The sequence below is a fragment of the Anticarsia gemmatalis genome, chromosome Z, assembly GCF_050436995.1.
Source record: "Anticarsia gemmatalis isolate Benzon Research Colony breed Stoneville strain chromosome Z, ilAntGemm2 primary, whole genome shotgun sequence".
Classification (NCBI taxonomy): Eukaryota; Metazoa; Arthropoda; class Insecta; order Lepidoptera; family Erebidae; genus Anticarsia; species Anticarsia gemmatalis.
The window spans coordinates 11,364,668-11,391,954 of record NC_134776.1 but is presented as its reverse complement, the minus strand read 5'-3'; the positions used below and the strand labels follow the sequence as shown (position 1 = coordinate 11,391,954).

General features: G+C 34.6%; 2 protein-coding genes across 5 annotated transcripts in view; one reads left to right on the top strand and one right to left on the bottom strand.

Annotated features, from left to right (window-relative positions):
* The window catches only part of LOC142986725 (WD repeat-containing protein 47), a 39,392-nt gene extending 25,480 nt beyond the window's left edge, over positions 1-13,912 (bottom strand). The window contains exons 1-4 of one of the 3 annotated variants that reach the window (XM_076135333.1): positions 13,714-13,912; positions 8,774-10,265; positions 8,587-8,682; positions 8,139-8,187 (exon numbers count right to left, since the gene is read on the bottom strand). In XM_076135333.1, the coding sequence (XP_075991448.1) occupies positions 8,139-8,187; positions 8,587-8,682; positions 8,774-10,242 (1,614 nt within the window). In that variant the 5' untranslated portion in view covers positions 10,243-10,265; positions 13,714-13,912. Of the gene's footprint in view, positions 1-1,163; positions 1,594-1,672; positions 2,053-8,138; positions 8,188-8,586; positions 8,683-8,773; positions 10,266-13,713 lie in introns of those variants that run through there. The other 2 variants (XM_076135334.1, XM_076135335.1) reach the window with 2 other exon arrangements.
* A 703-nt stretch (positions 13,913-14,615) lies between these two features.
* On the top strand, positions 14,616-26,305 carry LOC142986330 (dnaJ homolog subfamily C member 11). Of its 2 annotated transcripts, none has more exons than XM_076134784.1 (13): positions 14,616-14,794; positions 16,357-16,531; positions 16,756-16,837; positions 17,172-17,279; positions 17,817-17,944; positions 18,215-18,406; positions 18,723-18,936; positions 19,296-19,412; positions 19,819-20,010; positions 20,314-20,447; positions 21,590-21,738; positions 23,376-23,505; positions 24,322-26,305. In XM_076134784.1, exons 1-13 carry the CDS (start codon positions 14,726-14,728, stop codon positions 24,345-24,347), a joined length of 1,716 nt encoding a protein of 571 aa, XP_075990899.1. In that variant the 5' UTR covers positions 14,616-14,725; the 3' UTR covers positions 24,348-26,305. The 2 variants fall into 2 exon arrangements, with proteins under 2 accessions (XP_075990899.1, XP_075990898.1); XM_076134783.1 differs by having other exon boundaries at positions 17,172-17,291.
* The last annotated feature ends 982 nt before the right edge of the window (positions 26,306-27,287 follow it).

The following is a 27,287-nucleotide window of genomic DNA, read 5'->3' as shown; positions in this document are numbered from 1 at the left end:
TCTAATCGTTTTAGACTTCCTATTGTCACGAGATATTCAAATTGACGTCACCGATGAACCGCTAGATTCAAGTTGCTAACCTTTCAATCCTAATTCAACATCAGCCAAATTAACCGTTTTCTGGCAATATCTTGAATTCTAAGCTACTCGTTTAACTGTTTTTTAAAGGCACAAATGTCAATTTTTCGTCTCTTGTTTAACGGAGGAGGCAAATATTGCAGTGGCATGTGAGATAAAATGTAAATATTGTCATGATTTAGTCGTGGCGGGTGGCAGTTGGCGGCGTCATGTCCATTTATGGCTGTATAGGTCAGCGCGAACGGCGCGTGGAACAGACGCCCTATCAACGAGCCATGTACAGCGACCTGGGGATGTACTACACAGAATGTATACAATTTCCAATTATTTTATAAAAAACACTTATAAAAGTATCGAAAAACGAGGATTATTTAATATACATTACGGCATTTTTACGTAAAAATGTACTGTATTGTGGAACCACCAAATCTTGAATTCCATTACGTTCAAATTACGATTAGTGATCTATAAGCAATGGCGTGATAGTATTGTATAAAGCATTTTCAAAACGCAACGTAACTGATTAATGTCTGAATAATTAATACATTTATTAAATCATGGATAATGCGCTGACTGACGATATTACGGAAGCTGTAGTGAAAGAATCAATGTATCATATATAAACGTTGTAAGGTACTTCTTATTTCACTCTACGCGTCATTAAACCGTGAACATAGTTCATTAAAATCATTTCTTGTTACTTTTCCGTTGATTAAGTAAATCTTAATTCTTGTTGTTATTTCTAAATAATAACTTACAGACTGAATGTGGACTTAATTTTAATTTGTATAGGTATTATATTAACGAAATAGTTACGTGCATATTGTTATTATGGTAGAGTTTTGCACACGCGGTTATTAAAATAATTCGATTGCAAGTTTTAATTTTACAAAATATTAAGTGCATCAATGTCGCAATTGAGTTGCCATTGCCATAAAAGTACTATTTATTTTGCATCGAAACAAAGCTCTGACCGCTTTCCTGGACAAACTAATCATAAGATCATGATAAGTATTCCAATTGAGATCAAGAAAGAGCATTGTTTAAGTATTGGAACAAGTTATGTACTGTCTCTGATAAATTACCTTATTATGCTTAAATGATACTCGGTCGTCGTGCACTAACGATGACACAGAATTTGTTCTGTCAGAGTCCCAAGCGCTGTGCCAGCCATCCAATGAATCTGTTGATGACTTTGTTGTGTTGATAGAACTCTTTCTGGACAAGGAGTTAGTTGATCCGACGTAGTCACGCTTCATATCTCTGATGCCGTTACTGGATATAGAGTCTCGTCTGTTGTAATTGACTATATTGCTTCTGCTTAAGTTTGGAAACGATCCCATAGAGTGGCGTTTGCTATGATTGTGTAGTCTGTGCGTGGGGCTTGGGGTGTCCCGACGGGGCGGCGTCACGGAGGGGCTGTGACGATCGCGGCGCAGAAGACTCGGGAAAGTCGACGGATGTTCCATCTCACGAGCCGGCGAGCCCGCCAGGCCCAGTGAATCACGACGCCTGCTTTATCATATTGTTTTTGTTAGACAGTAATCGCGGGTTTGTTTTATTTGAAAACTTTTTATTATTGTTAAATACCTACCTGATGATAAGCCCATTTGTAGGTGAAATTGATTCCCTGTAATATCCGGGCGTGGACTCTCTACTGTGTAGATAAAGTGATGACCTATAAGGCGTACTACAACGGCCATGCACTTCGCAGCGAGGGTCGTGCTCGACGACGGAGCTGACAATCGGAGAGTGCCGGCCCTCCCCCTCCAAAGTCATGCTGCCGAACATAGAGTCCAGCTGCCGCATCGCCAATACTTTCTTCACCGCAGTCATCTTCACAGAACGTCAACACTTCCCCGACCGATATATTTTTAATTCACAATTCGAGTCAATAATCTTTACGAAGTTCGATCGTGCGTAACGCGTACGAGTGACTGAATTAAGTGACATGTATGTCCTCTAGGTATGCCGCGTTGCGACTGGACTGTTCGGACGGCATTGTGCGCAAAACGCTTACCGATGACTCATAAGAGGCATGCGCGCGAGCAACGAGACTACGATTATCACATTACTATATTATACATAGTGGGTATAAATATAGGTGACAACGAGGTAAATAATGATCCAGTAAGTACTTAAGAGCACCATCAATAAATAATAAACAAGGACCAAGCAGCATGTAGGCGTCGCTTCAAGTTCACTACAAGGTCGTTAAGCTACCTGCTAGATAGGAAAAACGGCAGATTTTAATTTGCGACGAAAACGGGATGTCATTAAAATCGTTCCATACGAAAATTGTTAATTCGTTAATGAGATGAGCCCACGCTCGTTATCATCGGTATGTTTGTTTATCCAATTAGTTAAAATAATAAACTAGGTAGTTGTTTCACGAGTGTATCTGCGAATGTAATTAACTCGATTAACTGATGTGGCTAATAAATTTAACTCGTCGATTTCACGGTTCCTTAAACGGGCAGCGATTTGCGGCTAAATTAAACTAGACTCGGGTAGTTTATAAATTGGGAATAACAAGCGTATGATTGAAAACGGCAACATCATTGAGTAAGCCCTGCTCCGTCGGATCTTTGGTCCAACACAGCTGTACTGTAGAACAAAATGTGGGTCATAAGGTTACTGGTTAGGTAGACAACGACGGTGCCGGTTTTGTTGAACGTCACACCAACTTATTTTAATATTCCTACATCTCTTTCACAAACGCGAAGAATGGAGACAATTTGTTTAGAAAGTGAACAGCCAATACCATTGTTACCGAATTAGTGAAGTACTCGATATGCTGTATAATTTTACGTAGGAATTTTAATAGTTCACAGAGTTGTTTTTTAAACTACTAGGAAAGGAAAGTAAGTATTAAACAAATAACGGGACCCAAAAGTGCCTCAACAGTGTTTAAAATAGGTCTAGTAAAAAAGGAGGCGAGCCCACCAAATGTGAAGTGATAACCAATCAGCTGACTCATTTTATTACTTTCGTATTATCCGCTTCATAATAATTTTAAGCGAGCATCGACTGTTTATATTTTATGCTTTATCGCGGGGAACTTAGTTTTATATCGAAGAAATTTCATCTTAAGATTTGTGACTAGAAAGACATAAACTAAGTAGGAACTTTAATGTGCCTTATTCAAAATTGGTCTCAAGGCGTGGGCCCGAAGCAGACAGTGGAAAACGTCTAAAAAGGTGAGTAAGATTAAGAAGTCGTTCGATAACTTTTCTAATAAGGTAATATTCTATAGATCATAAATCTTACGGATAACAGGATATTTTTTTTAACTATGAACATAATATGGACGTAGGAAATGGCCAACCAATGTTCTTGCGCGAAATCTAATAAAACGGTCATAAACACGGTACGGTTTCTTTACAGCTTTAAAAAACTGGAGTACCTATACAAGGTCTAAGTTATGTTTAGTGCCTGCTACATTCATAGAAGTGTACAGTAATGCATGAGGCTGATACAGACTCCCACTCGTTATTACAGGGAACCTGCCTTACTCATAGTTCTGACGGCTTATTCCGCCGCTACGTAAATGGATACTGCTGATGCGTCTTACAAAATAGACGTAGTAAGGGAAACAACGGCTCGAATCAGCTATTATAACTTAAAATTTATTTCAATTATAATAGCTTATCCCACCGTCTATCCTATTTATCATCTGTCAAACTCGGAAGGCAATTATTCGGTTAGTCTATACTCTCTAAATCTTACAATATGTAAATTAATATTGAATCTTTAATGAGGTAGGTACTAATAGTCATCCAGTTGTATAAACACTGTATGACCGCGATAATATACACTTAACATACACCAAACCACTAGGAAACTCTATATTAAGTACTACTTGTGAGAGATTAAGTTACGATACATTTAGCTAAACATGAATACTTTATAGGGAACGTGTATACAACATACAAAGACCAACAAAAAGCGATTTCACCACAGCTGTTCAATGTATTTGAACTTACGACCTTAAGATATTCCGTTAATGCCAACGCTAAAAGTCTTACCAAGTAACTTTACATACGAATGACATCAACAATAGCTGTTTGATTTGATTTTTATTATATCTCAAACCTGAATAAGTGAGCATCGTACCTCTCTCGTAAAGGTAATTTAACGAAATCTAACGTTTGTTGTGATTCCATCGCCTGCAACCATTTGTAATAATTCCTTACAACGATCAATAAACGAGGTCAATAATGTCCTTGAAACTTCACAGAGCCCCTGTGCATTCATGTGGGAAGATGACTCAGAAGATTAATTTTAGAAATGAATGCAACTACAAACGATTAGCATTGTAACTGTAACAATAATGAAGGACATAGTTGCAGGTCGAATAAATGAATTCAACCAGTGCAATTGTGGTCTACTAATAATAGAGACACATCATCTTTTCTCTAGAATAGTTCAGGGCGATTAAGTACCTCAGTTGCCTTGAACTATTCAGTGTTGTTGGCAGCTAGAAACGGTCATAGGGAAAGGCTAGAGGTAAACACTACCCTCGCGTTGGTGGGTAATAAATCTGCATACATATTATACCAATTAACTAGAACAAGAGTCTTTAGACCTGTTTCTGCACTGACAAATAAGCGGCAGTTAGTCTATCGAATAAAGATAAGTAACTGAACTAAGTATAAAATTGCAAAATCTCTCACGCTAACCAATAAAAGATCTGGAAGTTGTGAAACAATAAATTGCCTTCAGCGTTTAACCATTATTTGACTGAATACATATCTATTAAATATCAAGTTTTGTCATAGATTTAAAATCTGTATGATGAACAATGACTGAACTTTTCTAGATCTCTATTGCAAATATTTTTATCCTGAGGTATTATTCATGTGAATGCGCGGTTTATGTATTTAAAGTGGGCGTAAAATAATCCAATCTAGTACATTTGAAGGTCACAATTACAGAGCGGCAATAAATAAGAACGGTCGGTGCGTTTTATAATCGAACAAGTAAATAAATTATAAACAAACTACATGTAAACAGAGGTGTAGGCGTTCGGACGTTTTTTGATTTATAACTTGTAAAATTACAATTTACCGCTTTGACCATTTTTTACTAAAGTCTTTGTCTTATTTCTATAGCTTGTCTTGACTAAGTAGTATAACTTTGCCGCGGGATGATTTATTATCTTTTTAAATACTAGCATTAAATTTTTATGGTGTGATCATCGTATACATTATTACCTACCTAATAAGCTAAAAGGTGTTTAGTTAGCTGCTTCTCTCTTGTGATTTAATGTAATGTAATTACGCAGAAATAAAATTAATTATTAGTGTGGCTGTGCAATGACCCCTCATTGACGAAGAAAGAATGACATACTTAGATGGAAAATATAACCACGAGCCTACTAATATAGGTGAATACGCAAAATTATCGCACTAGCATTTTAATAACGTCAGCACCGATGAGTGATAAAGCCCCAACGGGTAAAAAATATATACTCAGAACATGAAGAAATCTCAAAACTATCTATATTGTATATTGATAAGTATATTGTATATTACTGAGTATATTGATTAAATCGTTTCATTAACAACAATGTAGATAATCACAGGCAAAACAAATATTATGTTTCTACATTCCACAACAAGTATAACCGCGATGATTTCATTGAAGAATTCTATTGTACATAAGTATGTCAAACTACAATTTTATAAACAATGTACTCTCGTTATACAAAAGAATTTATTAGCACAGCTACTCAACTCGATACAGATGTTCCGAAGTTGCCTGACAATAAAATGTTAGCAACATGTTGCATGTTAGTAAAATATTAACAGGTTACAATATTAGCAGGTTCTATACATAAATATGTTCAGAAAATTTAGAGGACCGTACTTAATACTTTTTTTTACAAACAGAGCATAGTTAGAATAGTATCATATCAAGTAGCTTCGCAATAAAATTGAGTAATAGTCAAAAGCAAAAGCGAGGAAGGAGAAAATATTTGTTAAGTGCCTAACATTTTTTTAATTTGCAACGATAAAAGTTTGACTACGATTTACCAAGTAGCAGGCAGCATGTGATTGCAAAGTTGAACGGTTTTGCACCAGTTGCGTGCTCTTTCTCGTTTATATGAAAATGATCAAATAATGTAACTGTAATAATTGTAAACTGAGATATTACTATAGCATGTATTTATCTTCCCGCATAGCTCAAGCGTGTAACGAACACGCAATTAATAAAGTTACGAAATTATAAAAATGTGAAAATAGAAAACACTTTCTAGAATAAATACCGTTGCCTTGAATTTATATTGTAAGATTTCACACAATGATTTCTCAAATAATATATTTACAGGCATTTTTTAAAGTTCTAAAATAAAAGAGCCTTTTTATAAAGCTATTGACGAAATAAAATGACGCTACGTATACATACTAGACTGTCATTAATGGCTTTTGTACTAAGTTCAAAAAGATCAGCCTTAACTTTGGCTATAAGAAATCCTGTAATAATAAATTGATAATTTGGAAGAAACAATATTTAAACTCTTACTTTTTTAAGTTCTTGATGTCGGATCAAGAACTAAACAAAAAGTAAGAATTAACGCCTATACAAAACAGTTTTAAAAGCCTTTGGGTGAATAGCACTGGTTGTACACCTGTCTAGAAAATTCGTCACAGCTGTCGCAGGTGTCCAGAACACAAGGTAAAGGGCAAATACAAAAAAAAAATATAGAAGAAAAAATTGCAATTGCAATATACATACATGGAATATGTCGCGTATAATCTCGCCGATTAACCTAATTACGTATGACATAATTTCATCGATTTGATAAAAACACATTATCAGAATTTAAGCAAAAATTTTACGGAAGTACCGAGCGCTTATTACGGAATGCAAGGTCGATTTATATAATTTTGTGTGACGATGGACACGTAGCACTGTCAGGTACTAGGAATTTCATAAACAGCTATGTAAAGGATATTTTTATACGCTTTATCAGCAAAAAATACCCATAAGATTACTCACACCAACGCAACATTATCTTTATACTTAGCGCAGGCGTACGTAATTACCTAATATTATTATATCTTAATAATCCATTATAATAATCCTATTTTACAATTATGGCGAAAATAAGCATACATAATGTGAGGTTGATTCATAGTACCAAAGTTTTAAACGTATCGTTAAATTCTGTCCGCAGAAAATGCACCTGCACTGAATTGTAAACACTTTCACGTACTAACCGAGAAATACATTTCGATGAAAACACCAGCTGTTACTGTTGACCACTACAAGTTAATAGTCTCAACACACATAAATATCCACCGCAATAACAGAACCACTCACTAGAAAACTGCCTCTATCTCTAATTAGCTAATTATAGTCTTTCTCTAAATCGAAAGACACTGAAACACTTTGAACGAAAATAATTACAGACTTAGTATATTTCTAAATAACTCCAAATTAGACATTTGTTCAGAATGCCAAAGAAACTCAAACTGACATAGCTTTAATGACCGAATGTACAGCCTTTTAGGTCTACTAATGCTCTCAACTTTACTATCACTCACATGATGCACTTCGTAGCGCTGAGTTTTAATAGAATCACACGTCGAAACGGACGTCAGCACTTTATGCTTGTTCCGACCTAGAAAATCTTTAAAAATATTTCTATTTGGACCGTGAACGCTGTTGCCTTTCATCGAGAAATCTCGTTAATTTTATATATTTTACGCGCTATTATAATAATCAAAAGTTATTAATTTAATGCTTCGTGTAAAATACAGGACTTCGGGAGCTATAACACGGTACCAAAATAATTAACGTTTACAATTTCTCTAACAAACCTAAACACAGCTGTGCTCACTTAATCTAAAAAAATACGTGTTATGTGTATAGTAATAAGTTTTTCAGCAGTTTAATTTAATATTATATCAAAATTATTTGAAGTTTTATGAAGTTCGATCAGTGTACTTAAAAGGCAAGACATGTTTGGATATTTTTACGTCATGTCAGTCGAAAACAATGGCCAAGGCTAAAGAAGCGGTCAATGTTACAAAAGTCATAAAAAGGCTTACGTTTTTTGGGTCTCCCATCTCCGGCGTTTCGTTAATGTTATCGTTTTTCCTGAAACACCACAAATACAAATGAGACACTGTCTTCAAATAACAAGGCACAAAGTGTTTTTCATGTACAACTGCAGTAACGGAAATCACTAGTATAGTTTACATATTACAATGTAATTTATCGGCTCGTTAGAGAAAACAGCTCAAGAGCAGTTGGCGACCAAACATTCAGAACAAATTGCTTGCTCGCTCTACCGATGAAAGTACACTAGTCCGTAAGAAAATCATTACTGTTTGCTATGTGCATGCATGGCGGCAATCATCTACTTATCTATTACATATCTTTAAGATAGATAACTGTTTATTTTTACACTTTTTAATTTTTATCTCCATGACTGAAAATAGCTTATAATTAAGATAGCAAAGTAGGTAATTATTTTAATCAAGTAGGTGAAAATACCTCATGAATGGTTCGCGACCTTTATCTTGAGGTATCTGTTGTGGATTCTTGACAGCTGACGGAAAAGCTGATGCGGCATCTTCTATTTGCTCCATCCTGGAAATTCAGTTCAGAAGTGATTAGAGGAGAGTCTAGACTACGAACAATATACTAGAATAATATTTTGCAGATTAAATAAAATATTTACATTTTCTGTTGCCTCAAGTCGGATGAGCAAAGATTGCGGAGATAGTCGTCACACTCGCGTTGCTTTTGAATCTGATATTCTTTCAAGAGCTCCCTTCTAAAATCTCCATCGGCGCCCGGCAACATTGCCGCTTCAGGTTGCTGCGGCGCGCGTTCCGCGAGTGAAGAGCGTTCAGTCGACGCTGCAGTGTTCGATATCGACGTAGACGCCGAGTAATCTTGTCCCCTGTGCTCGGGGGTAGTGGCATTCGATGCGCCGACGCTACTGTTTTCATTCGTTTTCGTCGAACCAGTAAATTCACCGATAGGTTTTAATGTCTCGTCTATCGTTTTCAAGGATTCGTTCAATCCATTGAAAATGCTCTCTCCATTTTTGCTGTCAAACAGCCTGTCGACCGACGTGTTCATTAGTTTGCTGCCTTTAATTCCGGTCAAATGGAATCCAGCAAAACAGGAAGATGAAGGCCCGTAATCAATAGCCGACAATGCCATAACGGCAGGATGTCGGGGAGCACCATCAGGTAGGGGCCGCAGTGACCTTGTCATAGCGTCGGCGGCCGAACGAGGCCTTCTAAAAGGCATGGCTAAATGCGGGAATGTACGTGGTTTTATTGGTGTTACGAGCATATGCTCCGTCCAAGAGGTATGTAGTGACGGGCGCTCTAATTTTTCTACGTCTACATTCAACATCCTCTGTTCAAACGGAACACTGAATGTTTCTGCGGGTATCGACTGTAACCACGATAATAAACTCAGGTCTGATTCATCAAATCCTGAACCATCAAGCAATCTTGAAAAATTTACTTCATTCGACTGTGCTTCTTTAGAGCCGGTGGCTTTGGCTTGACAATAATTAACACATGACTCGTATAAAATGCCTTTGATAAGCAATTGCATCAGGCGATCGTTCTTTGCACATTTAGACACTGTGCCACTGGATTTCTTGTCACATGGTAAAAACTGTTCAACGAGAGGATACACCTCTCGGAAGCACTGGACTCTCGCGTTGCTTGGATTCCATTTTTTAAACTGGGCGTGATCGGTAATACTTGGTAAAGTTAATAATAAGCAAAGGTTTGAGTATTCTTCCTTCGAGGGCGATAGTTTTTCTAAATCACTGAGAACTTTGACTACTTCGTCTACTATATTTTCAACATTATTATAAGCTTTTATTTCAGATCTTATGCATAACAGCTCTATATACTTATGTCTTAAGATAGCGTAATTAAATTTGTCGGCCTCAAAGGCTTTGAGTGCACTGAGTGGTTGAATGAACTCCAGGACGTCATCCCATTGTCCGTCGAGGATGAGTTGACGTAGAAAAAGCACGTCATCGGCGTAATTGCCGTTTATGACGCCGGTTTCACGCTCGAGCGATAGTTGCGTAATGTGCAGGTCGCGATTGTGTAGAAATTCTAGGGACAACCGCACCACGTCATCCTCGCGTAGGTTTAGGTGGGTAGACGGCATTTTGATGGCCAAATGTCTTTTATCTGGAACAAACATAAATAACACATTTTATTAGTATTCAGGAAAATAAACGTTTAAAACTAAGCGTTTTTATTGAACACGAACAAAACCAGCGTTACCTAGTTTATTATTACACAGTTTCTCAAGAAAGCAGCCCTTTAGCTTGCTTTAAATCGGTTCTATTAATAACATCGTCATTACTTTATATAGATGATTATTAATAGTTATATTTATTTATTGTTACATGATTTTATAATCAGATAAATTCGCACTATTGATTCCCCTACTTTTAAAGGCAATGCACTAGGATTCGAAACTTTGTAAAAGTTTACATCGGGATTTATAAAGCGGGTCCATACGCCAAGCGGAAATCAATACTCAGACCCGTATTCATCGCAGGAACGACGAATGTAAATCTGTGTGCAGTTTAGATAAGTCATTGAACGGTCCGGACGTTCTCACTGAGGCAATTGAAATGGAACACTCTTGGTATGGGTAAAAGTAGGAATCCGCAGCAAAATGTCAACTAAAATGTAATAAATATTAATTTGACCGAGTGAACTCGTCGATTGCAAACAACAGACGGCAAAATTTGAATCATATTTTTGACAAAATCGATTAAAATTCGATACTGCAATTGACCGCTATTTAATAATAATTAGTAGTTTTCTAATCCATTCACTTAACCCACAAGACACGTTTGGAGCCTGTTACTCATATGTGAACCACAGGATGTGGAAATGATTTCGATAGCAATTAATAATTATAAAACTTTTGAATACTGTAACACTATAGCTTAACTCTCACTGAATAGTAAAAAGCAAAGATAACAAATAAGAACACGTATTTTTTGTTAAAATCAGTTAAAATTACTCGAAATGCTTTACGTTTCTAACAGATTAAGATTAACAAAATAATAATCGTTAAGTAAAACAATAGTAGATAGTTAGATAACAGACCTGTCTGGCTCGACTTTCGACGAATAATATGCTTACGATGCATCTTATAACCAGAAAAACTGTTACCAACTGTACTCAGGTTAAAAAACTACACACAAATATGAAATATCTATGATTTTACACAAAATAGTGCTGCGTATTTGTTAGATTGTGAACAAATAAGACTACTGTAATCTTATCAATGAATCAAGGAGATGAAAATTTGTGTAGTTTATCTATAAGGCACAATAAGTACTCCTATACAGAGATCAAGATTTATCTTATAGTTCGTAGAAAGGGTATTGCTGAGACAATAGTTTTATTACTCCAGGTTTTTATTGTCAATTATACCTCCCGGGCATAATTCAGCTTAGCACTCATATCCAAGCAGTGACAGGTGGGTCTGCCCTATATTGGTTATGAGTGGGTCTATTAGTGACAATCTGTTCAGTTATAAACCATTTTATAAATCTCATTTTACTTAAATTTCTAAACAGAAAACTTTTTGTAAAACTATGGACTAAGGCCTATATTGTTTCTAATAATGACAGCAGTTTAGACTTTCTGCACTAGAGAGAATGACAGATGAATAATTGTAAAAATCTTAATGGGAGCACTTTGCCCATCAATAAAACATTTATGGGCTTAAATAAATAATTAATTTAATGTTATATGATAAAAGTCCTATAAATTAATTATCTAAGAATTATGACAGTAATACACATTAACAGAACTGTTTCTGTTGGGAAGACTATAGTGCCATATCAGACTGCTGATCAGGACATCTCGGATTAGACTACTGAGTTGGGCAAAGTAATACCATTCCAATTCATATTAGAATATTTTAAGAAAATGGCATAAGGTTGCTCGTTATTACATTGGACTAACATTGTTAATGGCAAAACATGGCTGTATCTCACACCTCGGTCTACACCTTAGGATATAACATACATGATATTCTGTATGTATGCACATATAACAGCAATATCGTAAATTTTACATACAGTTATATATTTTTGTAAGTATAGATGGCATATAATGTCTATGAGTGAATTCTAAAAGTTAATCGATTTTTAGTCCCAAGGCAAAGAGAGTTTCAATTTAAAATAGAACAACACTTCTGAAACATTATAGAAAACTAGCCTACTTTATACACTTTACTGCAATATCTTTGATTGACAAACCAATCATATTATGCAAAGCTATGTAAATGACTCTATTATGGCAGTAAATTAGAAAGCCCAGATAGATATGTTGTATATTTTACGTCCAGGTGTCCATGGCAATGAAAGACGAATTCACACATAGAAATTTTAAAACATCTTATTTTATGCAAAAAGCTAAAATAGTGCAACTATAAGTGAACACTTCTTTCAATATAGGAGGAACAGTACCTCATTTTGAAAGGTCAGTCTGAACTTTACAGCCAGTATTATAGGTTTTTTTATATAGGCAATGTGCCGAGTGACTGTATAACTTGATCCGTTTAAACATATTTTTATAAAGGACACGAGGTCCTATATTACTACACGGACATCAAATTGGAAGCTCTGTTTTGAGAACCTATTTGACCTACAAGAATAGGTTCTTAAAACCAGCTTTCAGATACTATTAATATGGAATTATTATAACTCTAATACTGAAACACCCAAATAATAAATGACTTTAATATGAGTAACTGTACTTATAGTCAGAACATGATTCATCTTGACAAATAGTTATGCATAGGATGAAGAGTTGTAAGATCAAAATCTATAAATAGGAATGAGTTAAAAATTGTTTCTTGTCATAATTTCATTTGGAAATTTAATTAATAATGTAATATTTTTTTAAACTGTGTGTGACATAGTTCTATCAATCGGTTACTCTTTATTATTATTAGCCATGCTTGCCTAGGTTTGTACAATTAATAAATATAAAAATTCTCAATATTGAATAGTTGGTTAACTAGTGAGTTAGTTCAGTTAGTAAAGAAAATAAAAATAAAATTAAGTACTAAACTCCTAAATAGTTTAGTAAAAGTTTATATTATCCACTATAGCTTTTTAAAACATGCTTAATTTTAATGATAATGATTGCTTGATTTTAATGAAGATTTATTTATCACTATACTTTCACGGAAACTATGCTAGTGTGCGTAATTTATGCTTCTAGCAGGGGAAAGCCTGATGTGTTGCTTAGTGAAATTATTGGTGCATCTCTGACATAGCACATACTTCTAGTGAAAACTCGAGGACCGCCTGTAAAATTTTAGTCTTGTGCAATACATTTTATACAATAATATAATACTGCCGCAAAAATATGATTAACGAAACAGCCATTTTACAAAAGACAAACCGAAAACAACATCCACCTACACATTTTACGATTACCATAAGAGCCTTCGCCGCAGCAAGACAGGTAATTAATAATAAAATAATTAACAACTTTCTAAGTAGGCAACGAATCAAAACACAAGAATGTTTTACAGTTATAATAAATAGACGGCTAAAAAACTATAATAAAAATAACAACGTAGACAATACAACATTACCTGCTCAATATAGACAGATGCTTGATACCACTTATTCCAATAATCCAATAATTAAATATCCTACATTTAGAACAACAATCAACGGATTATTTATGAGAAAATTATTCAATTTTTCACATTTTTAACGGGAGAGAGAGCAGATCACAATTTATTTTGTATAAAAATTGTCTATGCCCGCGTCAATGACGTCTCGCTATCATCGAGGCACTGGCAATAGGCAATAGAGTAAATAGAACAGTTCTGATAGATACCAAAATAAACGTTTGTATACACTATGGGCACCCTAAGCCTATGCAATCTGCATTGAATTGAGTTTTATTATTCTTTGATCGATTTTGGTCTCCAAATTTTTTAAATTTCCATTTATTTTAAGTCAGAAAACTTACTGAGACGTGTGAGAGTAATCGCAACCCATTTGTGACTTAACTTTGGTCAATAAGACCTATATAGATATTGCCTATTACATAGTTTGTGTTTGTGATCTGCCTGACTCATTTAGCTCTTAGTAATCTGATCATGATCCCTACCTTCGGCCTAAATTTGGCAAAGTGGTCACCTTCTGTGGTCTTCAGCTTTAACATTAAACAACTAGTCAGAGTCCTTTGTTGGGCTCTTTCATCACCCTGCTAAAAAATATTGGTATTGGCCTAGACTTCTCTCAAAAAAAATAAAAGATAAAATGTGTTAAGAGTAAAGTAGATTATATTAAAGATTCTTTTTTTTACTGTCATAAACTCATACCTCCGTTTCTGATTTTTATATTATTACGAATAGTCTAACACAAATATCAGCAGATAACGAAAAACAAGAAAACCCGTGAGAAGAGCTAGTATTTTATTTAAATTGCGGTACTGGCAATTAGCTACCAATTTTTTTCATTGTTATCTGTGATCATTGAACAAGACAGTAGCGCCCTCCTTCTGTCATTGCAGCGGCTAAAAAAGTAATCATCTATCGCTGGAGGAACTAAATGTCGGAATTTTGATTATAAAATTGTATTTTTTACATAAAAATGGATGAAGAAGGCGATAATCTTTTGCTCGAAGATAACTACTACCAATTACTGAATGTTTCCAAAACGGTAAATATAAATCACGTGCATTTTTAGAGTTCATTTTGTAATTTTTACATTATCAATATTATATAACGATAGAAATGTATCTTAAAATAAGTAATACGGGGACTTTATAGTGTCAAAATATGTGTTCAAATAATTTGGCCGTATTTTATTTTGGACGCATTTATGAAAAGTTTATTTTTTAGGTTAGGAGCGGTGCATTCTGCACTTGGGCCGCCTTATAGTTTACATTTTTAATTATTTATTTTCTTTTCAGTAATTGGATATTACGGTGAATAGTCCGTAATTATTCCAAGCTTAATAAAACAAATGTAGTATCTCGGGCCAGGCTGATGTAACTAAGTATTATTAATGTTGCAATGCATTTTATGTAGGTAGCTTGTATTTTCACAGAATTTATGTCATTCAAAAATGAGATAGCTAAATTTGAAACCTGTCTAACGGTATTATTCTAGAAAGCTCCCAAAATTTACTCAAAGTTCGGCATATAATTAACAAACCAAGGATTGATTTGTATATAAAATATCTAACTGATATAGATTTAATGGGTAATTTGTTAGGCCAAGCCTCCAAGGTCTAGCTAATAGGCTTAACTAAGTCTGTTATGCTGCCTGTCTTGTTTAAATATATGAACAGATGTTAATTTACTGGAGTTAATATAATCCTTAGTCCAAAAATTGTAGTCAGTCATTTAATCTATTTAATTATTTCTGACATGACCTAGTATTCTAATAAGAAAGAAAGAACAATACTTCAGTATAAATAATTTATTCCGACACATTGCAGTATTGTTTTAGAATCAGACTTGTAGACAAACAAGCTTTCTTGGTCATATTAATAGTTATTTCAGAATACTTTTCTCTATATTTGCCCTATTGGTAACTGTAATAATAGTAGCTACTGTTTTCTGAACTGGTTTCATTGAAACTCACTAACAATGTGTACAATATGTGTTGCAAGCAACAGTATAGTATATTGATTTATTTATAAACACTAAAGAGAACTGATACCATTTTCATCATGTGATGACTAGAGGCAGCATGTGGTGAATTATTAAATACTAATAGCTAGACTTTACTTGTGAAATGTAGGTAGATATTTATTTTTATATGAGAATTATCTATAGGTCTCTAACTGTGACAGTTATAGCCTTGCCCAATTTGAAAGTATTTCCATAATAAGATAAGCCTAATACAATAGTCAAGCTATTTAATATCTTGATAAAACTTAAAAGCAAAACTATAAACCTGGGGGTAGTAGCATAATCAATTCGTTCAGCTAGTATTTTCGCTTGTGATATTTGACTGATTTGCAAATAGCCCAGCAACATAGTAGAGGGCATGTATAAGATAATAATTAATAATGTATTTCCAGCTGTACCAAATATGCCACTTTCAGCTACCTGCGGGTCAATGATTAATGATCCAAATTTTCGTATGCATACCTCCAACAACCTCCTGGCTTGCAACTGTCGAACTACTCCATACTAGATGCAACCAGCCCAAATATTCTCCTATAACCTTAGAGCTAGACTAATAACTAATTATTTATATGTTTATATGCAGGCAACTCCTGAGGAAATAAACAGTGCATATCGCCGCTTCTCGCGCATGTTCCATCCAGACAAACATAGCACTGATCCGAGCAAACAAAAATGGGCAGAACAAATTTTCAACAAGGTCAAGGAGGCATACGAAGTTCTTTCGGATTCACACAAAAGGGCGATTTATGATACATTAGGTATGTGACCTTTAAAACTTCTTACGTGATACGAAACATTGTTTGTGGTAATTTGTAGTCTGTCATTTTACAAGTTGATCTTTCATTCTTCCTATGGAAGCAGCTTTACAACTTTACATATACTTTGTTTTAATAGCAATTAAGATGTTAAGAGTATTGTAGTGTGTCATTAATAATTTGTGTAGCAGAATTTCGCATACTTAGTTTCATTGTTTGATTGCCAGGCAAACGTGGCTTGGAGGTTGAAGGATGGGAGGTGATCTTCCGTACACGCACACCTCGAGAGATTAGGGAAGAATATGAAAGGTAAATACAGACCGACTTTCTTTTTTCTCCTCATTAGTAAAATATTGCACTCGATTTTTAATGTATAATTATTACGAACTTCCGCATGTAACTTCGCATCCGTGGAAAGATTTCACAGGATTGAAATTATTCTATGTGCTATACCCTAGAATCTATCGGTGTACCAAATGCCATTTATATCCATCTAGCAGATTTTTCGTGAAAGAGTAACAAACATTCAACCTTCTATACTTTAAAAACTTTTTTAATTATAATATTAGTAGGAATATCATTATTGTAACATGTGATTGGACAAATAGCTCCATGGAGTTTAACACTTGTTTACGAATTGCAGGTTGAAACGTGAGAGGGAGGAGCGTAGGCTCCAGCAGAGCGCGAACCCTCGTGGAACGATCACACTATCCATCAATGCAACTGATATGTTTATGAAATATTACGATGAGTATGAAATTTTGTGAGTGTTGTTATTTTGGTTTGTTTATTTTTTTATTTACGTGTAGTTAAATGAAACAAATTGCAATATTAGATGCTTCATGTACAAAATGGGTATTCAGCTGCATCTGTGAGACTGGAAGTCAACTCCAAAACATAGTTGAAAGCAATACAGACATATAATATGCAAATGTTCTTGAATTGTAAAACAGCAATGGAAGGGCTGACAGTCTTCTTTATTTTGATTCTCACATCCAGCTTATTAAGAAGCTGTTTTATGAAGCTTGCAGCTATTTCTTAATTTGAAGTTTTTATTTGGTTATTTTTTGTTTAATTCAGTTCAATTTAAATTTATTTGGTTCTTGTTACACTATAATCAGCAGCCATACAAATGGCACTATGAATAAATATGTGCCATAGCTTTATAAAGCTCCAATTTTTTTAATTTGTTCTTATGATTTTGTACAATATTTTTTTGAGAGCTTACAAATTGTTAGTGGAAATTCTATATTTAACTAAGTCGCCATAACATCAACTCGTGTTACAGGGAAGAAACCACTATCATACCAAATATAGAAGTATCAGGAATGACCATACAACAATCCATCGATGCACCTGTTACATTAAGAAATACTATGACATTATCTGGCAACATATCAACACAAAATGGGATAGGTAATAATTGCTATAGCTTTCTTCAATTGTCCCACAACTTAATCGATATCCTAATATAATAATCCTGTGTATTTAATAACGAAGTTCTATCAAACATACTACTGCACGCCGCATAAGCCTTGATGGGTCACTGATGTTAAAAAGTTATGAATTTTGAATGCCTTCTCTAACTGGGAATCTTGCATACAAGGCTGTCTACTAAGTTGGTGGGCTATATCTGTATGTTACCTTATAATTATTACAGAAATTTAATTTTATATCTGTTTATAGGTACTGGCTCTGTGAATGTATGTAACAGGAATCTTAGCTCTGAAAAAGGTTGGACAGAAGTAGAATGTGGCATCGGCAATGGACCACTGCTGGGTTTCAAGATATTTAGAACATTGTCCCGACTGATGTTTTTGAATTGTGGGACAGTGCTACAGTTCACACCTAGGGGAATATCGCCAAGTCTTATATCAAGTGAGTTGTATGTAAAATATTTTTTTTAAGTGCTTTTGGCTGAGTGTTTGTAAATAAAAGCATGTTAATTTGACTTAAGTACTTCTTTTAGGATTTTTATACGCTTTTCTGAACTCAAAATAATTTCTTTCTCTTAAGTAAAATTACGGTAAAATCTTCATTTAATCCTGTACAGCTGAGCAGAATCCTCTCCTCAAAATTAGTGAGTTTAGGTCTAACCTTAGCGGCTAGTATTTGAAAAATATAATTATTGTTGCTTTACCTGCTTGTAGCATAAAATTGAGCCAAAGTCTAAAACGCTATCCTACTCTTTCAGCAATGGCTTTGCAGCTGGACGCGCATTCAGTAGGGTACCTTACATACAGAGCTGGCGGGCAAGGCGGATCCTCAATGACTACAATATACGTGCGTGACTCTGAGAAGTACCACACTAACACAGCACTGCAGATCGGCAACCCACACTCGTTCATATCCTTCAATGTCATGAGGAAACTGCCACAACACGATATGAAACTCAGGCTGGCTCTGAAGTAAGTCTTAGCAGAAGGTCTTGGTTATGTCATTTTTGATCTGTAATATTTATGAAATCAGTGATGGAAGTTTGTATAGTAAATTTTTGTGATCTCTCTCTCTCTCTATCTTCCTTGCTATGAATTCCATATGGTAGTAAGGTCAGCCTTCCTTATCTTTGTCCTGCACTGCGCTCTGTCCTGGACATCGTCTTCGAACACCTCACACTCTATCCTCATTTTTTTTAATAAATGAAAGTTTTTTCTTGGAGTTACATGCCAATATGACGACAATAATAATATGTGAGACGCCTAAAAGTATCAAGAAAATACTCAAGGTGGCTTTTATTACTAATTCAACAAAAAAATCCTCTATCCAGGTTTGGAACATTCGGTGCAATAGCTGAGTATGGTGCAGAGAAGAAAGTATCGCAGAACAGCAGTGTTTCAGCAGCCGTTATGCTTGGAGTGCCCAGTGGTGTAATGCTCAAACTCAAGTGAGTGTGGTACAATTACAATGATCTCTGTTATTTGTCTGTCTATTGGGATGAGTAGGACTCCAATAGTTTCCCTATTTTCAATGGGCTTCATGAATTGTATGTTGTTGGTATATTTAATATCTAAACAAACTTAAAGTAATGATAAATTCGTTGTATGGTTTGCACTTAAAGTTATCTTGCCATCTCTGCTCTTTTTCACAGTTTATATTTACAAAACATCTTTATTTCGAAATTTCAACAAGTATTTGAACAAAATCTAGTATTCTATTCTAGTGTTATTATCTATAACATTTGAAACATATTTCAATGTGTTTTCGATGGAATTATATTCAAGCATTAAAGATTCAAGATTGACTATGTTCATCAACTTGACAGTCATATCAGAATGATGTTAATTTTTCAGATGGACATGTTCTTCCCAAACAATAGTGGTGCCAATTCACCTGTGCGAGGAGGTGATGCCCTCGCCGGTGTTCTACGCAACCGTAGTGCCTTTGGTCTCGTGGCTAGTGCTCAAGAAACTCGTGTTAGACCCCATCAACCGGGAGCGGCAGGAACGCGACCGACAGAGGTCTATGGAGGCTAATTATGAAAGGTGAGCTTTGCATTAATTACTGTCTACCTTCAAGTCAAAATGACACCAATATTATCATTCAAATGTGATGTGAACTACTACTAACTAAACTACTTCAAAAAGGATAGAACGACTTTTAATCAAATTACGGGTGTCTTAATCTGTAGCTGGATTACGTAAATACGGAAACTTACTTATTAGATTCAGTTATTAAAAGATCATCAGAAAAACAAGATCAAAAGAAAAAAAGGTCCTGAACAATAGATGACGCCTAGTTCAAATTTACGTGAATTACACATTAAGAAAATTTGTGTTCTTTTCCAGGTTGCAGGAAATGCAAAGGCAAGCCAGGGCCACCGTGGAACTAATGAGGGAAACTTATTCGAGGATCAGGTCTGATGAGGAGAAAAAGAAGGGTCTGGTCATATTGCGTGCCATGTATGGAAAGTTACCTGCTGGTTAGTATTACACTTTTGTTTCTTTGTAAACTACTCTGCTCACTTAGTATTTACACATTGGTTACTATAAATAAAAAAGACTGGCGAAGATTTTATAACTATAACCTAGTATGCTCCTGCCCGAGTGTAAATATGATGTGCTGGCAAATTTTATCCCATTGCATTTTGAATTTAGAGGACACAGAAAACAGACGGAGATACGTTTGCATTTATATTATAGCCACAGATTTTATATAGAACGATATTAACAGTTTTAGTACTATTTGTGCTGTGCTTGCTATTATAAATTAATTGATTTTAGTTTATTCAGCTTGCGATTCCCATGACTTTTGGGTAGTTCCCGGGACGGCTTCTGTGGTTCGAGACGCAGAGTACTTTATTTTGAAAATCGGGGTACTCTGGTTCAATTCCAAAGTACTGTTGTTTTCAAGTATGTGTTGAAACATTCTCAACAGCTGGAGTTTGTTAACGTACCCGGTATTAGACAATAGACTCACTTATTACATAAAATGCAAAAAAGGGGGGTTCGACTCGACTTCAGGAGTTACAGGAAGGAAAATATGAATAAAAAACAATAAAAATAGCTCTGCGGTTGTGCTGCTTAAGTTTTTGCAACATTAAGCCTATGATTTACCGGCGCATTGCATTAATGTAAAGTATTTATGTGATATTGCTCAATATTTCTCGCTGCTGTGTTCTGCTTCCCTTTTTTTCGTCAAGTCAATCAAAGTCGTGGGTTCAATTTCCACACAGATTTATTTGTCCGATCCACATTGCTGTTTAGGGTCTAGTTGTACTGTGTTTAAGCTTTTTATATGTTTGTAAAAGTCCCTGCGACACAAGAGCAATCCTTAATGCGATAGTTGTCTTAAAAAAAAAAACATAACTGATCAGTATATGTATTAAAATAACTAGACGAAAGCTGTGCGTCGTCTATAGACTATATCAAGTTGAAGATTATTTGTCTGAAATTGATTATGAGTAAAGATGAAATGAGTAGTTTTTAGGCTAGCTGGCGCTTATATTCTTAACCAATATTACCTACGCTATAGCTAAAAGTAATCCTTATAATAATATCGACGCTGGCGTTATTATTGTAATACAAAAAACAACCAAATAACATATGTAATCCTTGTACACAGATGCTTCAAATCACGAAATTAGCGTGGAGCAAGTGGGAGATGGTTCCACTCCCGAGTCGCCGACTGTCTTCGCCGAAGTGATTGACGTCACGATACCCGTGCAGTGCCTTGTTAAAGACTCGCGGCTAGAACTCCTTGAAGCTAGCAAGGTAAGTCAATATAGATCTGTTGTAAGCATTAAGCATAAACATGACGTATTCGGTTTCATATTATTTTGATGAGTAAAAATGTAAGTATTAATACCCGAAATGTACCTATTGACTGAAGAATGTTGCAAAATTATAAAGTTTCAGGTTCCCCCTCTTTTCACGCACCTATAGTCCATTTAAGAGTATTGAGTAGTTTTCACATGGAGTGCCTGGTATTATGTCTATATGCTAACCGTACTACAATGCTGTTTTTAGTGTAGGCGCTGAAAATTATATTAGGATTCCCGAAATAAATAACGAATGTGAAACAGATTCCTTATTGTTTCGAGAAACTTTTTTTCGAGGTCTAGAACTATCTATATTCTGGAGTTCACTTCCATACACTAAGTAATAATTTCTAAATACATTGTTGCAATTAGTACTACGCAATAATGTTAGTTGACCGAGTTTTTTGAATATGTGTCACCATGTCTATTATCGTAAGGAATGTTAGAAATGTAGGTTTAAATGTTCTCTAATTCATAATATTATCACTCATACCTAGCTAAAATTATCACCCGCATAATACTCGCTTGCATTACAAATATCTGTTGAAATTGTGCATACGTAATCTAAAGCGATGTTTACATTATTTCCAAATTGCAATTTAATTTTGTATGCGATATACAGTTGATTGAGTCGAAAATATATTAACTTAAGTTTTATTGAAATCAATTACTAGCGATTATAGTCATAATACAAAGGGACTATGTTTGAAACTATTGAGTAAGTTGAAGGAGAGGGCTTTCTTTTGATCTGAGTACGGTACAAGCATGTGCCCACGTTGTTTAGTAATTGAATATACTGCAAACTATGCCCTTCACTAATATTACTTAGATTATAATAAAACACTGCTGTCCAACAAATTCGTATCATGTAGTTATAGTATGGCCCTTCGTACCCGAAGGCTACGTAAGGTCCTACCGTCGTAGCAAGATTTAAGCGTCATACAAATGCATTGACATTTGTATTTTAGTGGCGAACTGACCATTGTCGAAGGCTTATTGTTACTAGCTTGAGACCACTAAACAATCAATAAGCAACATGTTTATCGGAACTTAGAATTTCACCTTCACAACAAAGCTACGACTAAATAACATTTTGTTATTTTATGCTCACAGTTCAGTGTATCCTTAGGTTTATGCTCTCGTTACCGATAGCTAATTTTAGTTTTTACGATAGTTTATTCAGTGAACCTTATTTACATTGCTAATTATCTCGGTTATGAATGAAACTAACTGAAATATTTACGTGTTTGTGTGTATAGTTAGTTAAATTTTTCTACTATTAGACCTCCGCGAAACTAAAGGGATAATCGAACTTCCAACATTTAGGCTGGTCATTATTCGATGCCATTTTTGTTCCTAGCAATTATGATTTAGTGTCCACGTCAGCCGGGACCGAACTCGGCTCTCAGGACCGATTTCTGTTCTACGATGATGTTTACAGTTCTTACTGTAGAAAAACTTTTAATGCGTACATTATTATAGTTACTGCTTGGTCTATCTATCTATAAAACAATAATTGATAAAAAATAGCTGTTAATGTCTATATGGATAAGTTTACCGAAGTTCCTATTGTGATCTGTTTGTCCTCAGTCGGAGCTGCCAGGCTTCTACGACCCGTGTGTGGGCGACGACAAGCACCTGACTATTCAGTACATGTTCCACAACAGTCTTCACCTCTGCACCGTGCCAGATAGCCACGCGGTCGTACTGCCCCGCAATAGTAAGTATTAACGAGTACTGTTCCCTAGGAGGTCTGACGTGAGGCAGGTGCCGGTTGTAAAGTCATCAGCCAAATTACTTGACAACGTGTTGAGAAAGAAAACTATGCTATTGCTTATCCCACTTAACGTGGAATAAAGACAAATAATACACGGTATTATAATATGATACATCCACTTTTCAGTTCGTTTTTGTTGAACAACGTAACGCTGTACTTATAACATTAGGAGAATTTTTTTACGTTTATTTAAACTTTAGTTCAGTTGTGTGATGTCCACCAACGCTTGGAAAAGTAAAATCCACTCGTGGCGGAATTGCGGAGTAGATCTTTAAGTGTCGTGCCTAATTCTTTGAGGATAGTCCCGAACCTGCAATATTCAAATCTCTCCTTGACGATAAACCACGGTGCAACGGCTACGGTCCTAAGCTCAAAAATACCTACTTCAAACATAATTATTAGCTTCCTTAATTTATACCTTCGTTGGCATTGAAGGAAATTAATCAATACTTATTAAAATTAAATAGTTCGATGTTTTTCTCTCTTCTTCTACATTCTGAAGATTCAAGTCATGAAACATACTATACATTTTACGCTGAGTATAAAATTTAAGAATGTGTTAACCTTTACTTAGAATGATTGTATGTTATCAGTATTCAGTATTTATTGGAGTATTTATGACATTCTAGATATAAAAGTAGTCGACAAACATGTATTAAATGAAATTATGTATAGTGTTATTAATTTGACGAAATTATTGCCTGTTTCCTATTTAGTTTTTGGCACTAAAATTTATTTATAAACTGTTTAAATTTACAGATCATCGAGTTAAGAATAGATCCTGAAAGTTAAGGGCGATGCGCAGGTGGTAAACTATGGCGCGCTCGCCGTACAACCAATGACTAGACATTAGGACTACGTCGCAACGAGTGTTACATAAATCCAGGAAATTATCATCAAGCTTAGGGCAGCTAACATTCCATTATTTTATTATATGGACCGCCGTAGATGGACTGCCATTTTGCCAAAAGAGTTTGGAAACTCTAGCTTTGAGCCTGAAAACCAGTCTTATTTATTGTCCTATAATTTATTCCTAATATAGTAGCCCATTATGTAACGAAGATGTTACTTCGCTAATAGTAGTTAGTATACTAATCTCCATTATGTTACTAGTTGTCATACTGTTCGAGTTTCTATACATCGACGTAGGTCATCGCAGTTGCCTCCTTAAATCCACATTTCAACTGTATTTGATATTTTACATTACGACGTTTTATATTTGTTACTCATGTCTTTTTGTGAGAAACGTTACAATTGTCATTACTAATTAACATCATTGATATACAAATATATGTTTAGAGATTTAAAATGTAATTTCAATATGTAGTAAACATTGTAAAATCAGTTGTCGTACACCATTTCATGATATACTTATTATAGAATTAATGGCAACTATGCAAATTTACTCAAAATCTCTGTGGATATTTTGTATTATAATAACTTAGATAATTAATGTTATAAAAACGTGTATAAAACAACTAAGTAATTCTCGTGATCTTATCATCTGTGAATACTACAGTTTTCTTCCAGAAATTGTAGATTAATAACACCAAAATCGTTAGTGTTAGATTAGTAAAGTGTTGAAAATATTTGTGCGGTGACAAGACACAGTGAATGACTAGCAATTAATTGTACTTACCAGTGGAAAAAAACTGGTCCGAGCCGAACATCATTCGCGGAACATGTATTGTGATAACATCTCGCACGCACACTGGATATGTTATTAATCCGCGCGCCTTCTCAATTCAATTGCCGTCTCCAGTACATACATAAAGTATTTTTGATAAATAACAATATTTTTGATACAAGACTCAAAATTGTGTACAAAACGTTACTTGCAATAATCTCTCTTTAACTTATAAAGTTATAAGATTGATTTGCTGTTCTGTAACAAACACTATCATAGATTTCTGAACTACTAGTTTCACGGCACCGTTTTAAAATAGTGCTCTTACTTCCAAATATCCAACATTATACATTTTAACTAACAAACTCCAAACGTGTGTGTTACTAAGCTAAGGTATTATACGAACAAAATATTATATATATGAAAATGAAATATTTTTACGATGGTTGAAATCAATAGTAAATAATTCATAGCAGATTTTTGTGACATATTTCCTTGACTCAGATACGAATATAATATATTTTGGAATTGAATATTGTGGACATTGCATTTTAAAATTATTGACATGTAGAAAATAATAGTAGTATAATAGTGACATACCTTATATGATATAATAATATGTTATTGCATGATATTATTGTAGTGTTAAATAACGAAATAAAATATTCAGCTGTTATTAGATTGGCGGTATTATATTTACATATGCATGCTTAATGAAATATACATAGTTTAGTTGGACATTAGTCGCACAAACACTGTGTTCACGTACCTTGAAGCCGATTCATCGCTTGCACAAAAAGCTTGGATAATTAATTTTCTGGATTTTGACTCTTGAAGTAGTTAGACGTTTGAATTAATTGTTGAACTGTTAGTTTGTTTGATTTGTGCTTCGAATGAGAGAAATCGTTAGTAAATACTTCCTATTACTCATGTTACGTTAGATTTTTGTAAATTCTCTTTGATTGCTGTTAAGATTTTGTAAAGCAAAAGTGTTTTTATGATATATTGAGCGGCTCCTGTTTAGACTGTTCTTTAGGTGATTATTGTTGTCTATCTTCTGTTACAAAAGGCCTTAAGGAATATATAATGCGAAATAAACCATGCTGTTATTTACAATTTTTGTATTCTTATTTCCCTCTACACACCTTCCACTTAAACATTCCAGGACACAAGAATAATATTGCATCTGCGGTTAGTTTTAATTGCGGCTAAATCCATGCTACCACGATATCACCTAAAATACATATAAACATTCTCATATATTTACTGCCGTAGTCAGTTCAACAGAAGCTAAAGAATAACATAATACGAGTACTAATTAAGTTTGTATGGGCAAGGATAATATCTTTTCGAATATCATCTTTTAAGAATTCTTTATATTGTCGTTTTATATTCTATAACTTAGCAATTGCAGTACAATTAATTATTAATTAATCAGTCTTCACACTTACTAAGCTCTAACGAATTGATTCAGTAACTACTAGAATACCTAGCCTTCGTTCATTGTTTCATCAATATTTTTTATAAAGAAGTTTTCAAGCTAATTTCCTATCAAATTGATTGTTAACTTGTAACGTTAAATTGTTTTATTGAGAGAATATACCTTCTGTACCTGCATTTATTCAGTAATTTTAAATTTTAATGGCATTAAATAACGCCTTTTCGTGTGCGTTGGGGAATTCTAGACGAAAAATAAATGTAACTTCTTTGCTACTATTTTTTCACATTTGTGATCAAACGCCTGCAATACTATTATTAATTTGAATAGTTTAAACTGATATGTAGGTACTTACACGTGCACAAAACACACACGTGCCTATGCCAATTAAATTCGACTAAACGACCGAGACGCGCCAAAACCTATACGTTTACAGGTGGGCACTTATTTCCGTGACTTTTCAAGGACAAATTTCCCGGAGACAATAAGATAAGTAATTATACTATCATTCTATGGTAACTGGAAACCATTATTTTGACCTTCATGTTGTCGGGACTTTAAAGAGAAACATTCTGAATAAACTTACACGTTTATTTCTAAATAGGTATACCTCAAAAGTGCAGATTACATGTTGCTCAACGTAGCTACTGTTGTTATCAT

Bases quoted from the DNA above. Each gene is read 5' to 3' on its own strand.
- LOC142986330 (XM_076134783.1), top strand. From the start codon at position 14,726: ATGGATGAAGAAGGCGATAATCTTTTGCTCGAAGATAACTACTACCAA. The intron at 14,795-16,356 runs GTAAATATAAAT...GTTTATATGCAG, and splicing joins TACTGAATGTTTCCAAAACG to GCAACTCCTGAGGAAATAAA. The intron at 16,532-16,755 runs GTATGTGACCTT...TTTGATTGCCAG, and splicing joins GGCGATTTATGATACATTAG to GCAAACGTGGCTTGGAGGTT.